Below are 16855 nucleotides of genomic sequence, written 5' to 3' on the forward strand. Positions count from 1 at the left end.
ATACATATATATATATATATATATATTATATATATATATATATATATATATATATATATATATATATATATATTATATATATTTTCATGCATAAATTAGGGTAATATAATTTAGGGTAATAGGTAATATAAGTTTCTCCAATTTATTTACAGTACATTTTAATAGAATATATCAATTATTATTATTAATATTAATATATGTATATACATTATGTATATAAAAAGATATACATATACACACACACTATAAATTATAAATGGATACATATTTAATAATTGAAAAATAATGTTTTTTTTTTTACATTAAAGCATGTCAACATATTCTATTACACCAAATACACAAAATAATTATCTTTAAAAAAGCATCAAATGACCCCTTTAAAATAAATCATATAAAATTGTGTACAGTGATCATATCTACACAATTACTTTGATATTTATTGTATTTTAAAATATAAAATATATTTACACACACACACACACACACACACACACATACACGTTTGTATTTTTACATAGCAAATACATTTCTAATTAGATGTATCATATATATTGATCTTTTTATCTTAGAGAATAAAATAGTTTTTTTTCTATATGAAGAGATATTATTATGACTCGATGAAAACCTAGAAATAAATGACTATTAAGTGATGAAGAGAAAAGTTTTGTGTCAATGCATACCTGTAGTGGTGTACGAGTCCCGTATGGAGATCTCTCTGCTCAGATCTGTTTTCGTGACAGAGGAACAGGGACTCAGGCCTTGGTAGAAACTCCCCAAGAACACCGAAAAACACAGAACCACCACCTGCACAGAACAAACCCCACAGAGAATCAGCATCTCAATACAGCAGTGCTTCTGTCAGTGTTTGCATTAGTCGTCCTCCCGCTCGTTCTCTCACACTCACACTGACACACACTGAAACACAGACACATGTGAGCAGATGAGATGAACGTTCACCATGAGGCATGAGGAGGTCTGGGTGCCCGTCATCCGGCAGGAGCGCGGGACCTTTCCTGCCACCGCCACCTGCAGCGAGTGCAGCTGCTGCAGCAGAGACCTGACACACACACACACACACACACACATTTACACAATCAATATGCAGCCGTTTGCATATCATGTATCATCAAGGACCAGAAATTCAACCGGCGCCACAACATATGAGATCAAAATATAAGCTAATGATTTAATGATCATGGAAAGGTTTGAGGGTCTTACTTGTTGGTGCACTCCAGTGTTTCAACTTCCTGCGCAACTCACTGTTCTCAATTAGAGCATGTCTCCACCCTGTGGATACAGAGGATATCCACAATATCACATGCTGTTTATCATGAGGGTTTCACGCAGCTACTGAAAACTTCTTAAAAAAATTATTTAGCTGCATCAAACTGGATCTGCAATCCAGCTTACTTCCATAAGGGGACTTGTTTCTGATTGAAAAAGCTCAATTGTATTTTTTAAGATATATTTTGATGTAAATATACACACACACACACACACACACACAATATATTTGCGACATCTCTAAGAACTTAAGCTGAAAACATTTATTTGCACTTGTATGTTAATTAAATCTGCTGACTTACTTCTTCTCTAAAACATCCATGTACTCTTTCTTTTTCCTGCGGCTCTCTTGTGCGGAGATCTGAAAATCATTGTTTGTGCATTTGACATTAATTTTAGTACTCAGATTCGCAGTATGCATCTTTTTACAGCCTGACACCGACCTTGTTCTTGATCTTCCTGCGGATCTTCTCAGTGCTTTCTCCTCAGCTTTGGACAGGGGCAGTTTGGTGGGCACCGGATATCCTTCAGCGATGAGCGTGCGCTTCTCCTCCTCCGTCAGCAGGAGAGGACCGGAGCCCTGCAGTTTCTGTCAGATCAGACCAGAGGAGGTCACATGACCAGCTTTCTTTAATGAAATACAACAGGTCCTGGTCTTTGTACTCACATGGGGTGCCGTCAGCAGAGGAGAGCTGGAGAGGGAAGACGGGGGTCTTGGCGCCACCTTGAGGGACAGCGGGGTCTGTGTGGGATGGCAGGAGCACAGGGGTGAACCGGACTCTGACTGCCCTCCGAATCGCTGCCGTGAGAGCTGGGAGGAGTCGGTGGCATCTGCAGAGACTCCAGGCCTGAAAAAAAAAAATATATGTAATAATTATATATATATATATATATATATATATATATATATATATATATCACCTATTTGCATAAAATTTGTATTTGTATTTGCATAACATACACTTGTGCATTTGCCAAAAAAGTAAAAAAAATAAATAAATTTTTAAATAAATAATAAAGATGTAATAATTCAAATATTTAAACTGAAATTATATATAATATATATATAAATATTATTAAATATTATTATTATTATTATTATTATTATTATTATTATTATTATTATGTATTATTTCCATCAAATATTAGAAATATTACATCTTTATTATTTGTTTTACAATTGTGTGTACTTTTTATTTTGGCAAATACACAAGTGTAATGTTCAGTCAGCGGGTCATTATAGAAAAATAAACCCATTCAAGATGATTCAAGAGCATCAACTCTTTATAAAAAACGACAAACTGACAGTATGCTATTTACTGTAATCATTAATGTGTTCCCGGTGTTTTCATTTTTGTGCCAATGATGCACAGATGTCTGAGACTGTGTTTTACCTTTGGGTGAGAGGTTTAAGAACTGATCCACCTGGTGTGGCTCCAGTTTAATCTGAGGGATGAGACTCTCGCTGTCCTCCTTCACCTGCAGATATGAGGAGAAATCAGCACTTCAGTAAAAGCCCACTGACTGCATGGCTGCCGTCACATGCTCACTCACGCCGAGCGCTTTAACCTGTGTGGCCTGAGGGAGGGTCAGTGGGGCGTCAGTCACCGGGGTCAAAGACAGGACCCTCGGGGGTCAGAGTGAGGTGCACATAGGGCAGCAGGACGGGCGACGGGTCACACAGCAGAGGCTCCCATCTTCAGCCCTTTATCTTCCTGCTCCATGGGCCACTCATCATTGTCTGTATCACCTAGAAATACACATGTAATTGCATTCAATTCCGATTTCTATTATTAAATTGGAAACTGTTTCTGGTGGAGTCTTACCAGCGTCGCTGCCAGCTCTTCCCGGGCAGATGGGACAGGGGCGACTGTGGGCGCGAGTCTCCGCACAGAGAGTAACTGTTGTTCGGCTTGAATGTGTGGCGGCACTGGAGACACAGGGGTCAGATCATCCCTCTGTGTCCATAGCATCATCACGGCCCGGACAGGAACGGGTCGCTTAACAACTGCCCCAGCAAAGCCTCTTGGGAAAGATCATTCCAGCAGCTCGGAGAAGTGCTGCACAGAAACACACGAATTTGAGGGTTAGGATCAAGAAAAGCTGTGACTTCAGAGCTAAAGAGACTCTAATTTTGGACCATAAAATGCCATGTGTAAACTATTAAAGTAATTTTTATTAATGCATATTTAAATACCATTTTTTCTGCTTTTTTTTTTTTGGTGAGTATACATGTAAGTTTTTTTTCCTTCTCAAACAAATAAAATAAATATTTAAAATTAATTATTACATTTGTTAATTTTTTTGTTTAAATTTTATTTCATACCATTTTTTCTGCTTTTTTTTTGGTGAGTATACATGTATTTTTTTTTCCTTCTCAAACAAATAAAATAAAATATTTAAAATTAATTATTACATTTGTTAATTTTTTTTGTTTACATTTTATTTTATTAAGTTAAATATTGTTTAAATATTGTCGTTTAATTATTTGTATTTTAGAATTTTTTATTCTATTTTAAAATGAAATTAATTTGTTTTAATATTTTACATTTTTTAACTACAAACAATATTTAAATATTTAACTACTTTCAGTATTTGCCCACACATGTAATATTTTTCTCCTTAAATACATACAAATAAATAATTTAAAGTTTTAAACAAATAAATTGCATAAATTAAATCAAATTGTATTATGATTACAATAATGAACAGAAGTCTGTATATTATTTACTGAACTCAGTAATGCACTCCAATATTAATTATAATCTTTAATTACAGTGCAATAACACACAAAAAATGTCTTAAACAGTGTTTTACCTTTGGATGAGAGGTTTAAGAGGTTTAAGAACTAGGATCAAGCTGTGACTGTAGAGCTAAAATGAAGTGCTCATTAAACCGCAGCTGGTTAAACAGGCCTTAATTTCAGACTGTTAAATATATATATCAGCACATTTCTTTGAAGATCTGATCGAGGGACATACTAAACATCATAGCAAGTACCCACAGGGCAACCCTCTCCACCAATCAGAGTGCATCAGGCTCCCTCTCATCCAATCAGACGCCTCGATACTATTCCAGTGAGAAGGCTGAGAGACAGCTGCCTCCCTTCTCCTTGGCATTCCTATGGGTGCCGCTCCAGCCCCCCAGCAACAGGTTTAGACAGGCTGAGACGCTTCCAGACATTCATTTTATCACTTAAAAGACTTGGGCTGACTCAGGTCAGCTGGGGTTTTCTTCTCATTTCTTCTCTCCAGGTGCTTTGCAAAGGAATGTTTTGAATTCAACACGTTAAGCATTTTTTAATCATCATTAACAAGGATGCTCTTCAAACTGTTCATCTGCACAGCCACACGGTGCGATACACAGGTCTTTTGCTTCAGCCAATCAAGAGAGATTACAAGATAAAACAACGCTGCTTTGACTAGTACTCAAAAGTACTCAAAAAGATGTACTTAAGGAAAGGGTTCTCATCATCTACTGATAGAGGTTTGTTCTCGTTTTAAGCATAAGATTACTTAATTGTGTTAATTTCTCAGAAAACAAAACTTCATATCTTCATTTTGCATCTCAAGTAAATTTAAGGATTTTTAGACATTTAGATAAACAGGAAAAAAATACAACATTTCTGAGGAAGCATATAGCATATGATGCCTTAACTTTATGAATTTAAGGAATTCTGCTCTGATCTAAGACATTTTAAGGCCTTAGTTTGTAGAAGGGCAAAATAAAACTAATTTAAGACCTATAGAAACCCAGTTTCTCACTTTTGCGACGTATTGTGGGATTGCATTCTCCACAAAATACACAATGTTGACATGTTGTCACATTAACTGCTGTTCGGTGAAATTTAGTCATTTCATTATGAATTCACACAGATTTGGCAACGGGTTCAAAAAAAGAAACCAGCTAAACCAATACACAAAGCAACAAGGAGATAGAAACCATTTGAGAATGCAAGAGACAAAGTCGCTCTGGAATGCCTTGCCCTACATTTCTCAGATTCCCACTTTTGTTCCTCTGTCTGGGCGCATCATGGTGGAGAAAACCACATCTGGAGAGAAATGCATGCAGGTGCAGATGTTCCTGAGCCTGCCGTCCACCAAAGGCACAGTAATTGTGTTTTGCATAAACAGTTCTCTTGCTTGGACTTCATATTTGGCAAAGAACTACTCTTCTGGAATGTCGTCTTCAGCCCCAAACCATAGCATAAAAACAGCAAGCATTTCCAAGGCCACTTAAGGTGAATGCTTCGTGTTGAATGAGGAAGCAACTGAAAATCGCAGCAGTTCAAATCAGGTCAGCAGTGGGTGTTGAGTGACGTAACATGTCAAAGCATTCGCACCATTCATTTCTGTTTGAATTCACATACGGTTTATGGCCGTACAAAGTCACTCTATTATTATGTCATTGCTGATATGCAATTACATTTGACACTCTTGAGCATGCAATGATTATGATGATTGCTGGAAATTGCTGAGTGTCGACTGCTCTCTTTGAGAGAAATAGAGGACAAACGTAAATTTTACTACAGTTTGAGGAAAGAAATAATCACTTCTTCTTAGTGCCTGGTCTGGGATCAGTTCCCTTACAGCAATGGAATAGAAGTGCACGGCATACTGCACAGTCTATATTTCACATAAATACCACCAGTAATAGTCTTGGAAATTAGGTTGTTTTGCATTTTTATGCCAAATCAGAGCAAAACTGTTTTACTTAGGAAGGTAAAACTAAAACAATATTGATTCTGTGGATACTTTGTGTGATTTCCATGCCTTAAAGAAAACACCATATAAACAATAAAGACTATTTAATTAATTTTTTTTAACTATGATGAGATAATATATATATATATATTATATATATATATATATATATATATATATATATTTAAAAAGTAAAAAAAAAAATAGTTATCTTGGCAAATATTTTATTTTATTAAAAACTTTTTTTATATGTATAAATAGATGGATGGACAATGATAAGAGATAAATGCACAAAATATAAAAATATACAATATATACGCAATTTTAAAACAAAATATATCTAGTTATTTTTAAATACACACACATATATATATATATATATATTTATTTTGCATTTAAATGTTTCTTTTATATCATACCTGAAAATGTATAAATATAAATACATAAAAAGTTAATTAATTCAAATATAAATAAATAAAAATGTTATATATCTATATATGTATATATATAGATATATAATATATATATATATATATATATATATATATATATATATATATATATATATATATATATATATATGCCATATAAATTGCATAAAATATATAAGTAATTCAAAATATTTATAATATGAGAATGATGCACAAAAATTATCACTACACTAAAAAATCCTTCCGTTTAATATTTGATAAAAATTAAAAATGTTACGCACCTTACACATAGTAATGAAGTATGAGTAGTATGCTGATTAAGTAAGATGCTCTCCATTCCATCAATGTGAGTGTCTGCATGAAGCTGGGTGGATTTTGGCAGTGAAGGGTTCTTTGTCTGTAGTTTGGATGGGTGTAAGGTACATGTTTCAATGGGGGCAGGGTACTGCAATATGACTCTTTCTGAGTTTTTGCCCAGCTGGAGAATCCGAATAGTTGTTGGAGCCACAGAGGCTCAGAGAGTTGTACTGACAGAGACGCTGGGAGTGGTTCTGGTGGATTCAGACAGCGGCCTGTAATTTGTTTAATCCTCTCCGGGGGGCCGTGAATGTGTGTGCAGGAAGAGGAAGTTTAAAAAGCCACACAAGGACACAGATGATGCAACCCTTTAAGCAGAAAAACAGATGTGAGGAAAGACCAACCCGCAGGAGACAAAGATCAGCGCTGGTGAAGCTGGACCTTGTCCTTTAGACTGGATCTGTCACACTGATGTTAAGATCTATTTACTTTGGACTGGAGAGCTTGAGGAAAGCCAGAATGTTTGTCCTCAACAACACAATGAACTTCCAGCACAGTTGACAGATCACTTCTTATGTTGTTGTACAAGAAAGGTCTCAATATTAAGAAGTATTCCAGGACAGGAGCCAAAGCTGAGTAACAGTGTCCGAATTACCCAAATACAAAGTTAACCCGCCCTACAGGACATTTGTTTAGAGTTTAGAGTTTAATGTGGGCCTGCATCTTTGTACTGAATCAGAACAGCTCACCTTCCAATAACTACATCAATAATTAAGGTAAAGTATTAATAATCAGCTCATAAATAATCAACAAGAGGGAAATTCCTTGAAAATGTTGTGAGAAGATTCGGAAAGAACAAAGAACTAATATGAAAAAGGAACTTGTGAAATGTCCCAATTAGTGGTCAAGGGGACAATCTGGAAAAGAGAACAAGTGACAAAAGCGGTCTGGGAAAAGCTGTGCATCCTCATGCTAAAGTTCACTTCACAAATCTTATTATTTTTGCCAAGACAAGTCCTTCACTTCTTTCGTGAGTCCCTTTCCAAGTGTTTTGAATCGGCCTGGTTCTTCTGTGTAACTGTTGAGCGTAAGATGTGTCATCTTCAGCTTAGTTCAGTGAAAGTGACCTTAAAGGGACGGTTCACTCTAAAAATGAGCATGAGCTGTTAATTTACTGACCCTCAGGCCATCAAAGATTAAGATGAAAGAAGTTTTTAGCTGAAACTGGTCCTTGTGAGTCATAAAATGTGGGAACATGTGTTTGAGCACAAAGAAGCACTAAGAAGAACTGGTTCAAAAAGAGTGATTCGTGTGCGACCGTTTGCTCAGACTGATCATTTCACTTCATAAGACCTCAATATATTGCCTGTATATGCTTTTTTGTCTCTCAAAGTGACAAAAGCCACATTTTATGACTCAGAGTACCATAGTTTTAGCTAAAAATCTTCTTTACTTTTAAACTGAAGAAACAAACTCATCTACATCTTGGATGGCTTAAGGGTGAGTAAATTAACAGCAAATGTTCATTTTTTGGTGAACTATGCCTTTAACAGCAACTGTGCTGCGAATTCACAACATGATTGAACACATCCTGCCGATTGGGGGCGTCCCGTCCTCCCTTGCCCCTGCGGACAGTGATGTGTGAGTGTTTGGGGATTCAGGAAACGGCTCCACTGGAATCAACAACTGGAATCAACGGTGAGCTTAAAGGGTGCTGGACGTAAGCATGCAGCGACGGCGGAAAACAAATAAATCCCATCTGGATTGATTGGAAACACTTGATCACCAATCTGTTTGCTCTTTCAGGGGAGGAACAGGAAACCTCAGACTGAATGGAGTGAAAGACACCCTGCATGTCCAATACACAAGCAGCAATGGCTTAAATGAGCAATGTACACAGCTATAACATGCTATAGATTTGCACAGGACTTAATGGGCAAAACTAGGACTGGGCATAAAAAACGATAACATTCAGTGTGAAAAGCTTGAATTCAGAGAAAAACAGTATTGACTTGGTGATTTAAAGCTAGATGCCCAGCGCTGACAAACGGGAGAAACACTGTGCACAACAAGAATTCAGTAATTCAGTTTTGAAGCAGTTTTTGAGCACTTATGTCAGACTACTTACAGTATTTGATAGTTTGGTTTGAATCAGATCACATTACAAATAATAAGAGAAGAAAAATGTAACGAGATGATGCACTTTTTATATGTAAAATATTTAATTGACTGGATTTTTGTTTTCCGAAACAAATTTTACATAGACTATTTTTCAAATTTGTATTAAATATTCGTTTAAAATAATGTGGCACACTGAAATTGCTAATAAATAAAAAACGTAATTACCAACATACTGTTAGTAACACATTGCATTAAAATAGTAGTATTTTTCTTGTAAAATGTAATTCAATGTTTGTATTATTTACTTTAAAAATAGGTATAAACACTTTAAAATATAATACATAAAATTACATGTATGGAAAAAAGTAAAATATATATATATATATATATATATATATATATATATATATATATATATGAATAAGGGGGAAACCACTGTGCTTAAAAATTCAAACTGGCAGCTCACTAACAAAATCAGTGGCTTTGTTGTCACAGAAAAAAATAAATAAATAGCTTCTCATGCAATGTTATACTCTCGAAGGTAATAACCTTTACTGCAAGATCAGAAAGATCAGCTTCCAAGGGGCACTTACAATGACTGGCCAGACAAGGCCGAGTGAAACCACAAGATCATGATGAAGAAAATGAGACACAGTAATGAGTAATGAATGTGTGTGCACTCAGCGAAGGTTCAGGTTCAAGTTCCAGCTCTTACAAACCATCCGTTCAGAGCAAGAGAGCAAGAATGTGCGTCGCAGAATGATGCAGCGAAGGAAAGCCCTGCCCTCTCGGAGAACAGGCCGAGTCTGTGTCCACCCATCCCACAGAGAGCAGAGGGGATAATGCCAAACACACGGAGCACAGAGGGTTTACAAACCGCCTGCCAACAGACTCACCCCCTCCCGTCCCAGAAGAGCTCTCCACTAAAGCTTGAGTCATCACAGTACCACGTGATTCCTGAGAGACGAATGTGGAACCCAAGACACGCTGTGCACCGTCAATAAACTGACCTGATGAATCATCACACAAATCAGCTATATGTAGAATACATGAATATATGTGTGAGTGTGTGTCTGTGTGTATATATATATATATATATAAAAATACATGTTTTTTTTTTCTTTTGCTTTTTTCGTATGCTGTTATGAGGTTGCTAGGTCATTTCTTTCTGGACAATTTTTTTTTAAATAACTTTTTAAAAAAACTTTTTGAAACAGTCTTTAATTTATATTTTCCATTTTCATTTTAATTGTAGTAAGTTGAATACATTTTGTTGGGTTTTTTGTGTAATTTTTTTTGTTTTGTTTTTTTGTGTAAAACTCAAAATGAATTTTATAGTTTTATATTTATTTTGGTTAACGTTTATTTTATTTCAAATGACAACTGGTTTGATTCTAATAATTATTCTTAAATTGGTTTATAATTTTATAAATTTGTATATATAATATATTTAAAATATTTTATAAATGTTTTAATATATATAATTTTTATTTAATTTCAGTTACGATATTTTAGCACATCAAGTTAAACTACAAATTAAAATGATAAACTACTAAAATAATTGTTTTTTATATTTTTTTATTTCAGTTAACATTTTCTTTAAGAAACATTTTTTGCTTCAGTTTTAGATGTTTAATCAAAACAATTATTTATATAATAATTTATTCTATCTATCTATCTATCTATCTATCTATCTCCTTTAAAAATGCAAAAAGGATTAAGGAAATTTGACCATTTGAAGCCTTTCAGTCTGTTCCAGGTCCACAAGACACTAAAAATACAAAGAGCTGTCCTGCTCTGTGTTTATAGTCACACACAGCCGTTCAAGACAGAAGAGTTATTATTGTTTATATACTTTTTAAAATATCATTTCTTCTTGAGGCTTTAACCCTTGTTCTGTGCTGGAAATCCTTTATCTAATTTGGTTTTCTGGGTCAAAAAGGGCCAAAAGCTTGCAAATATCTCATTATGCTATATTACCATCAAATCTCAGATTAAATCTTTTGGTTTTTCTTCCACTTAGCACAGGTTTTGTATTTGAACTCATAGGCCTCATTGATCCTTTGCTTAAATGCATCTCAGTTTTTGAGCCATGGATCATTTTAGTAATGTTCACTCAAAAACTGAAGCACATAAACTCAGAGGCCTAAAATCAATCCATTCGAAAAAAGAAGTGAAAGAATTGAAGAAGACAAGCTGCTTAAAAGATTGAATCCAATAGGATGAGACATTGCTTTGTATGCTGGCTGATTGATTTCTATGCATGTTGTTCCTATGAAACCTTGCTTCCCTAAACAACAATCATGTCATGAACACATAATCTTCACAATGCATATATTACTAGGCCTATTAAGTCATAAAAAGGGCATGTTTGCATTTCTTATATGAGATCGTTCTTTCCAGATATGCATTAAATCAAGACACTTCAGGAAAAAAAAACATTTTTTTTTTCTTTTGGCACTGTTTGGCTTTTTATAACGTGTTGTTTCAGACTAGTTGAAAGAAAACAAACAAAATACACTTTATTTTGCAATGCAATTTATCTATTTGCATATGTAGTGTACATATCAATTAAAGCTAGAAATCTCCACCTCAGTAGCACTTACATACATAAACTTAACAGTTTTATTCCCATTTATGTTCAGAAGGATTTGTTCATAAAACATTTACCGGATTAAAAAAAAAATTGCTAAAAAATTTACTTTTTTTTTTTTAGCTGTTGACTGCATTTTCTGATAATGATAAAAAGAGAAATATCAAAAATCCCCTGTGTAAATAATAAAAAAAAGAGAAAACTAACATATTAACAAAAAGAATTGTAAACCTGATTTTTGTACTGGAAATGTATGCATATTTAAATAGATAATGCCTCATTTGCATTTGAACAAACAACCTTACTTAAAACTAGTAATACAAATAAATGATGCATTTCTTAATGTAAACAGTGAACTGAGGAAGTATGAAGCTCTCTATTGGTTAAATATGACCCTTATTCACCTGGAGTGCCTCGAATTTACAACACAAACTCAATTACGAAAGTCAACCGGCATGCAGTTGAATCATAATGTAGAAGGAAAACAGTCTAGATGCAACATGCATATGCAAGAGGCTGAACCCACAAGCAAGCTATAGTCTCTCCAACTGAGAACAGTTTGCATTGTTGTATTCAATGTCAATAAACCCTGGGGGGCAAAAGTAAAAGTGAGGAGAACTGGCACACACACACACACCCATGAGGTGGGGGAGCGTGTGTGTTCAGATGGGGCCGATGGGAACCTAAAACAAAAACCCTGTTCTGCTCTAAAGGTGATGGAGAATATGAACAGTTCATAACTTTCATAATGCATATACAGATCTGCTGGAAGTGTACGTTACCGCTCTGATACTGCTGGGTTATGAATCCCAGACACACCAACACTGCTCTGATGCGGTCTGGGAAGGCGTTACGTGTCGGGTCTGGTAATTTAATTGGGATCTCAGCGTAGAAACTTCTGTTAACGTACCACACATCTGGAATTAACTTTATTCAGGATCAAACATCTAGGAGACAAGTTCTGCAGTGTGACTTGCAACAGCATTCAGATCCTAGTATCAAAGCATAGTGGTATTTGTATCTGTGTAAAGTCCTTTTTTACACTTAAAGCTGTCTTTATAGACAGACTATTTAATGATGCTCAGAGGTGGCATGATCTGAGTTTGTGTATATAAAGTCTGTGTATAAAGACACATAAATGCCACTTCAGAAGCGCTTCAATGATGCCTCTGCAGTGTAAATTTGGCATTAAGCGTAAAAAAATAAATAAAAAGGACTTAGAGACTAAAAATACACTTTCCTTCATGCATTCACGTACATTTTAACCAAAAGTCTCTGTTGTACAAAGAAAAGAGAAAAAAAAGTACACTGGTAATGCACCAACTACCCAACAGTGAAACCCCTAATTAGTCAGCAAGTATAGGCCCCTTTGAGCAGAAGTAGGAACACAAACCTATCATTACAAAACCTGCAACAGCTCTTCACTATATTTTGACTTTATCCAAATGGGCTAAACTTATCTGCATTGCTTTGTGTGGCACTGTATAAGCATGATACAATCACTGGATGACTGCACCATCTGAACTTTATCCTTTGGAACCAAGTGGAACCCAGTGACACATTAGTGTCTGTGCACGACCAAGTCAAATACACGCGTTTCATATCCAAATGTAGGAAATTATTAGCTTTCGAATGCATTTAAATGCATTCTGGATGATCTGACACCAGTTGCAACACATCAAAACATGCGAGGACGGTATAAAAGCAGATGGCAATGGTGTCACGGCATTATAAGGTGGTTCCTACTTACAGTGCTGTATAAAATATCGCTATCCCCGGGTTCGGACAGTTCGCTGAGATTTTTGTCCCATTGTAAAAACGGTTCCCCGCTCCCCATTATTTCCATTGCTTGATCTGCGTCTGTAGTAAAGCGTCAAGCGCTGCGTCGCTTCAAAGGCTCCACAAAAGACTATTCGTCAGCGTATGCGTCAAATAACACGTCAGATCGCTATCCGGAGTTAATTTTGTACTGTCAGCGCAAAGTTGGGTATAAGTTGCGCGTCTGTCGCCAGTGTTTTCGGAACTTTCCTCTCAGCTTCCTTCCTTGAGAAATGGCAGGAATTCGGGGGCGGGGAAATGATGGGAGTTGCGAAATTTGTTTACAAGGGACTGTTTGTGGACTGTGACATTTCAGACGTTTGCGAGCAAACTTTATCATGTGCGCTTTTCAAGGAGTTTATATTTTGCTATGCTGTTTGTAAACACTACCCATAAAAATGCCATAAAATAATACTTTTCTATCATATGCCCCGCCCCTCGAATCCGTGTGGCGACCAATCAGATTAGCGGTTACGTTTAAAGCTCACGAAAAACACGGACAGGGCGTCTGACCAATAGGACATCGCTATTGCATGATTGGCGTGAAATTGCTCCAATTAAATGTGACTCCGCGTTTTCGCTTAAAAAACCGTGTAAAGCCAAGAGCATCAAACTCAACACCGCCTTAACTCATATTTCTAAATAAATACCATTGAAAAGAGAACTTACTCTCATTTAAAAAGTGCAAATTCTGGAGGCTATGAAAAACTGATTCAAAAATACACGATGGGTAAAGTGCGCACAAACAAATGGAAACGAGTGAAAAACAAAAGGAAGAAATGAAACTACTGTTCTCTCAGTTTCAAAAGCTAACTCTTGACAAGTTTCTGAAACCAGGTGTTTTACAAATCTTGTACATTTTAAGTGAAGCTGATAACAAATCCCTTTATTCATGAACATTTACAACAAACTGGAAGTTATTTGGTTAGACATAGCTTTAAACATGATGCTTTTAAGTCCTAAAAAAGAGAAATTTCACATTTCTGCTTATACATAGAGTCTGATCCAGTGCATGGCTTTAGATACGTGTTCACATGTCCAATTGCTTTCTGTCGGAGAAAGACAACATGACACAATCGTACAAACAACATGACCTCATATATCTATGTGTGACTGTGAAGGCCAGACACAATGATACAGAGTTTAATGTCAGTGAGAAGATATTTTCTTCTGGTTACTAAAGTCTGGGAAGGCATCTTTATTACTGGTCTTGCAGATTTTCACTTAAAAACACAATATTATCTGTGGAGAGAGACAAATGATACTTGGTGAATTTGAACTATTAAAGCAAAACATAAGACATGTTTAGCCTGTGGTGAAGTCTGACCTGCGATAATAGTTGTTGCCTGTCGTCTGACGTTGTTTTTATCCATGTACTCTCCATAGTCAAGCTTCCCTTCCACAAGAATCCGAGACCTGAAAATAAGGTTGATTCTAGGTTAACAGCAGTATGTTTTATATACATCTATAAATGGCTCCAAAACACATATGGAACATACCCTTTCTTTACATACTGGTACGCTACATCTCTGAGGCCTGGTTTGAATACTGAAATTCTGTGCCATGTTGTTTTCTGGCTGACATCTCCTGCAAAAAAAAAAAAAAAAAAACTTTTCATAGTTAAGATCTTTGAAAAAGGAAAGTTTTTCAGAAAAAAAAACTTTTTTTTTTACCATATATTAGCTCCAAGATGTTCAAAATCATAAAAAAAAAAAATTATATTTCTGTAAAAGCATATTAAAAAATCTAGGATTAGTTTGTCACCCACATACTTTATCATTATGTCTTTGTTAAACAACTTATTTTTAATCATGTATCATGAGTTCAAGGAAAATGGATACTTAAAAACAAACAAAAAAAACTTTACATTTATTTTTATTTTAATTTATGCAAAAAACAAAATATAAAAAAACTATAAGTAGCCACAAAAATAACATTATTAATTACATAATATAAGCCACTTAAAAAAGGATGCATTTTTACACCCTTCACAAAAACAACAACAAATTATTGTTACTTTATTATTGTTATTATATATAAACATGAAAAGTATAAAGAAATACTATTAATAATAGCCATTAATTATATATTTATAAAAAATAAAACAAAAACATGGATATAAAAAAAACACTTTACATTTATTTTTATTTTAATTCATGCAACAACAAAAAAAATCTACAAAAAAAAAGTAACCACAAAAATAAAATTTTTATTGTCATAATAATAAAGTCAGAAAATTATATAAAATACAATTATATATTTATAAAAAAAAAAAAAGAAATTAATAAAAAAAGGAGTCATAAGATTGAAATGGGCACTTTTCCATTGCAAAAATATGATGGGAGAGGTACACAGATTGATCTCACCTGTACTTGTTGGCTCTCCCTCCCCTGACCGCCACATCTCATTTGTTGCCATGGAGAAGATGGTGACGGGGTTTCTGCCCTCCACCTGTCTCATGACGGGGTCCTGTCCCACTCGCCCAAGAAGCTGCACCCGGTTTATAGCTGTGAAGAGAACAAGCAGCGATGAAGGACATTATCAAACATGTCACAAAAAAGCCAGTGCATACAGACACTCACATCTCTCCAAGATCAGACTGGCATCTGTAGTCCTGTGTCGGACGACCTGTTTAAGTATCTGTCAGGACAGAATAAAAAAATCAGCCTATAATAATAATACTAATAATCCGTGAACACTTCTAAATGTTGTTTGCTTACCTGTGTGGAGGCATTTCTCAACATCAGCATCTTCTCTACTCTGAGGATGATGAGGAAGACGTCACCTTATCAAAGTAATATAAGCACAACATAAAATAATTACATAAAACTAAAGTTTAATATAAAAATAATAATGCCTTAAAATAGTTAAAATTAAATACATGTTAACGTCTCAAAATTAACTTTTTTTTCAATAGAAGATGCAATATTATTATCTCAGGTTCATGTATAGATCACTAAAGTGTCATATTAAATATTTAAGATTTGTTCTGTCACGTTACAGTAAATCCAGTGATGGAACACGTGCTAATCTCCCGCCATTCACTTACATCAACTAACCACGTTTAGAAGAAGCGTGTAACCGTGATTGCGATTTAGTATATTGATGGTCTTCGCAGTTTATTCAAAATACAAATGTAAAGATTAACTTCGATTTACAAGTTCATAAGATCTTGATGCTCATGAACCCCACGCGATTTCCGGTGCGCTTTGAAAAACATTCCCCAGTAACTTAGCAACAAAAGCGACCGATCGTTCCATTTTTGTACTCATGTCATAATCAGAAAATCAGCACGTGCCTTCAGCTGTGGGAATTCAAAAAAAAAAAAATGTGTGTGTGTAGACTCTTCGCTATATGAATGACAAACATATCTATTAATGAATGTCAAATTAAAATGAACAGTTGTATTGCCCCAGACCTTCAATAAAAAATATTATATTACATATGTGAAATGATTACGATCTAAACAAAGAGGGAAATAGAAACAAACCACTAAATGTATTGTGTTAAAATTATTTATATCAATTTATAGTTTGTTAGATTTGACTTGGCAAGAAAAATTACCTTTTGCATTTTGACAGCAGGATCAGATGTTTAAAATAAATGCA

At 35.0% G+C, this 16855-nt stretch overlaps 2 protein-coding genes and 1 long non-coding RNA gene across 5 annotated transcripts in view; 1 reads left to right on the top strand and 2 right to left on the bottom strand.

Annotated features, from left to right (window-relative positions):
- LOC113048471 (B-cell receptor CD22-like) overlaps positions 1-16855 on the top strand; it is a 1131192-nt gene that overhangs the window by 465502 nt on the left and 648835 nt on the right. The window lies entirely within an intron of this gene.
- Positions 1239-1756, bottom strand: LOC113048582 (uncharacterized). The gene is made up of 3 exons (XR_003276503.1): positions 1728-1756; positions 1587-1645; positions 1239-1287 (listed from the first exon to the last, which is right to left on the bottom strand). It is a non-coding gene; the product is annotated as an uncharacterized LOC113048582 (long non-coding RNA).
- Positions 14350-16459, bottom strand: LOC113048565 (single-stranded DNA-binding protein, mitochondrial-like). The gene is made up of 7 exons (XM_026210442.1): positions 16297-16459; positions 15968-16032; positions 15830-15887; positions 15614-15754; positions 14747-14834; positions 14575-14663; positions 14350-14489 (listed from the first exon to the last, which is right to left on the bottom strand). Exons 2-7 carry the CDS (start codon positions 15995-15997, stop codon positions 14449-14451), a joined length of 447 nt encoding a protein of 148 aa, XP_026066227.1. The 5' UTR covers positions 15998-16032; positions 16297-16459; the 3' UTR covers positions 14350-14448.

Source organism: Carassius auratus, chromosome 29 (genome assembly GCF_003368295.1).
Source record: "Carassius auratus strain Wakin chromosome 29, ASM336829v1, whole genome shotgun sequence".
Taxonomy (NCBI): domain Eukaryota; kingdom Metazoa; phylum Chordata; class Actinopteri; order Cypriniformes; family Cyprinidae; genus Carassius; species Carassius auratus.

Bases quoted from the DNA above. Each gene is read 5' to 3' on its own strand.
- LOC113048565 (XM_026210442.1), bottom strand. From the start codon at position 15,997: ATGCTGATGTTGAGAAATGCCTCCACACAG. The intron at 15,755-15,829 runs GTGAGTGTCTGT...TTCTCTTCACAG, and splicing joins CAGTCTGATCTTGGAGAGAT to CTATAAACCGGGTGCAGCTT. The intron at 14,664-14,746 runs GTATGTTCCATA...CCTTATTTTCAG, and splicing joins TACCAGTATGTAAAGAAAGG to GTCTCGGATTCTTGTGGAAG.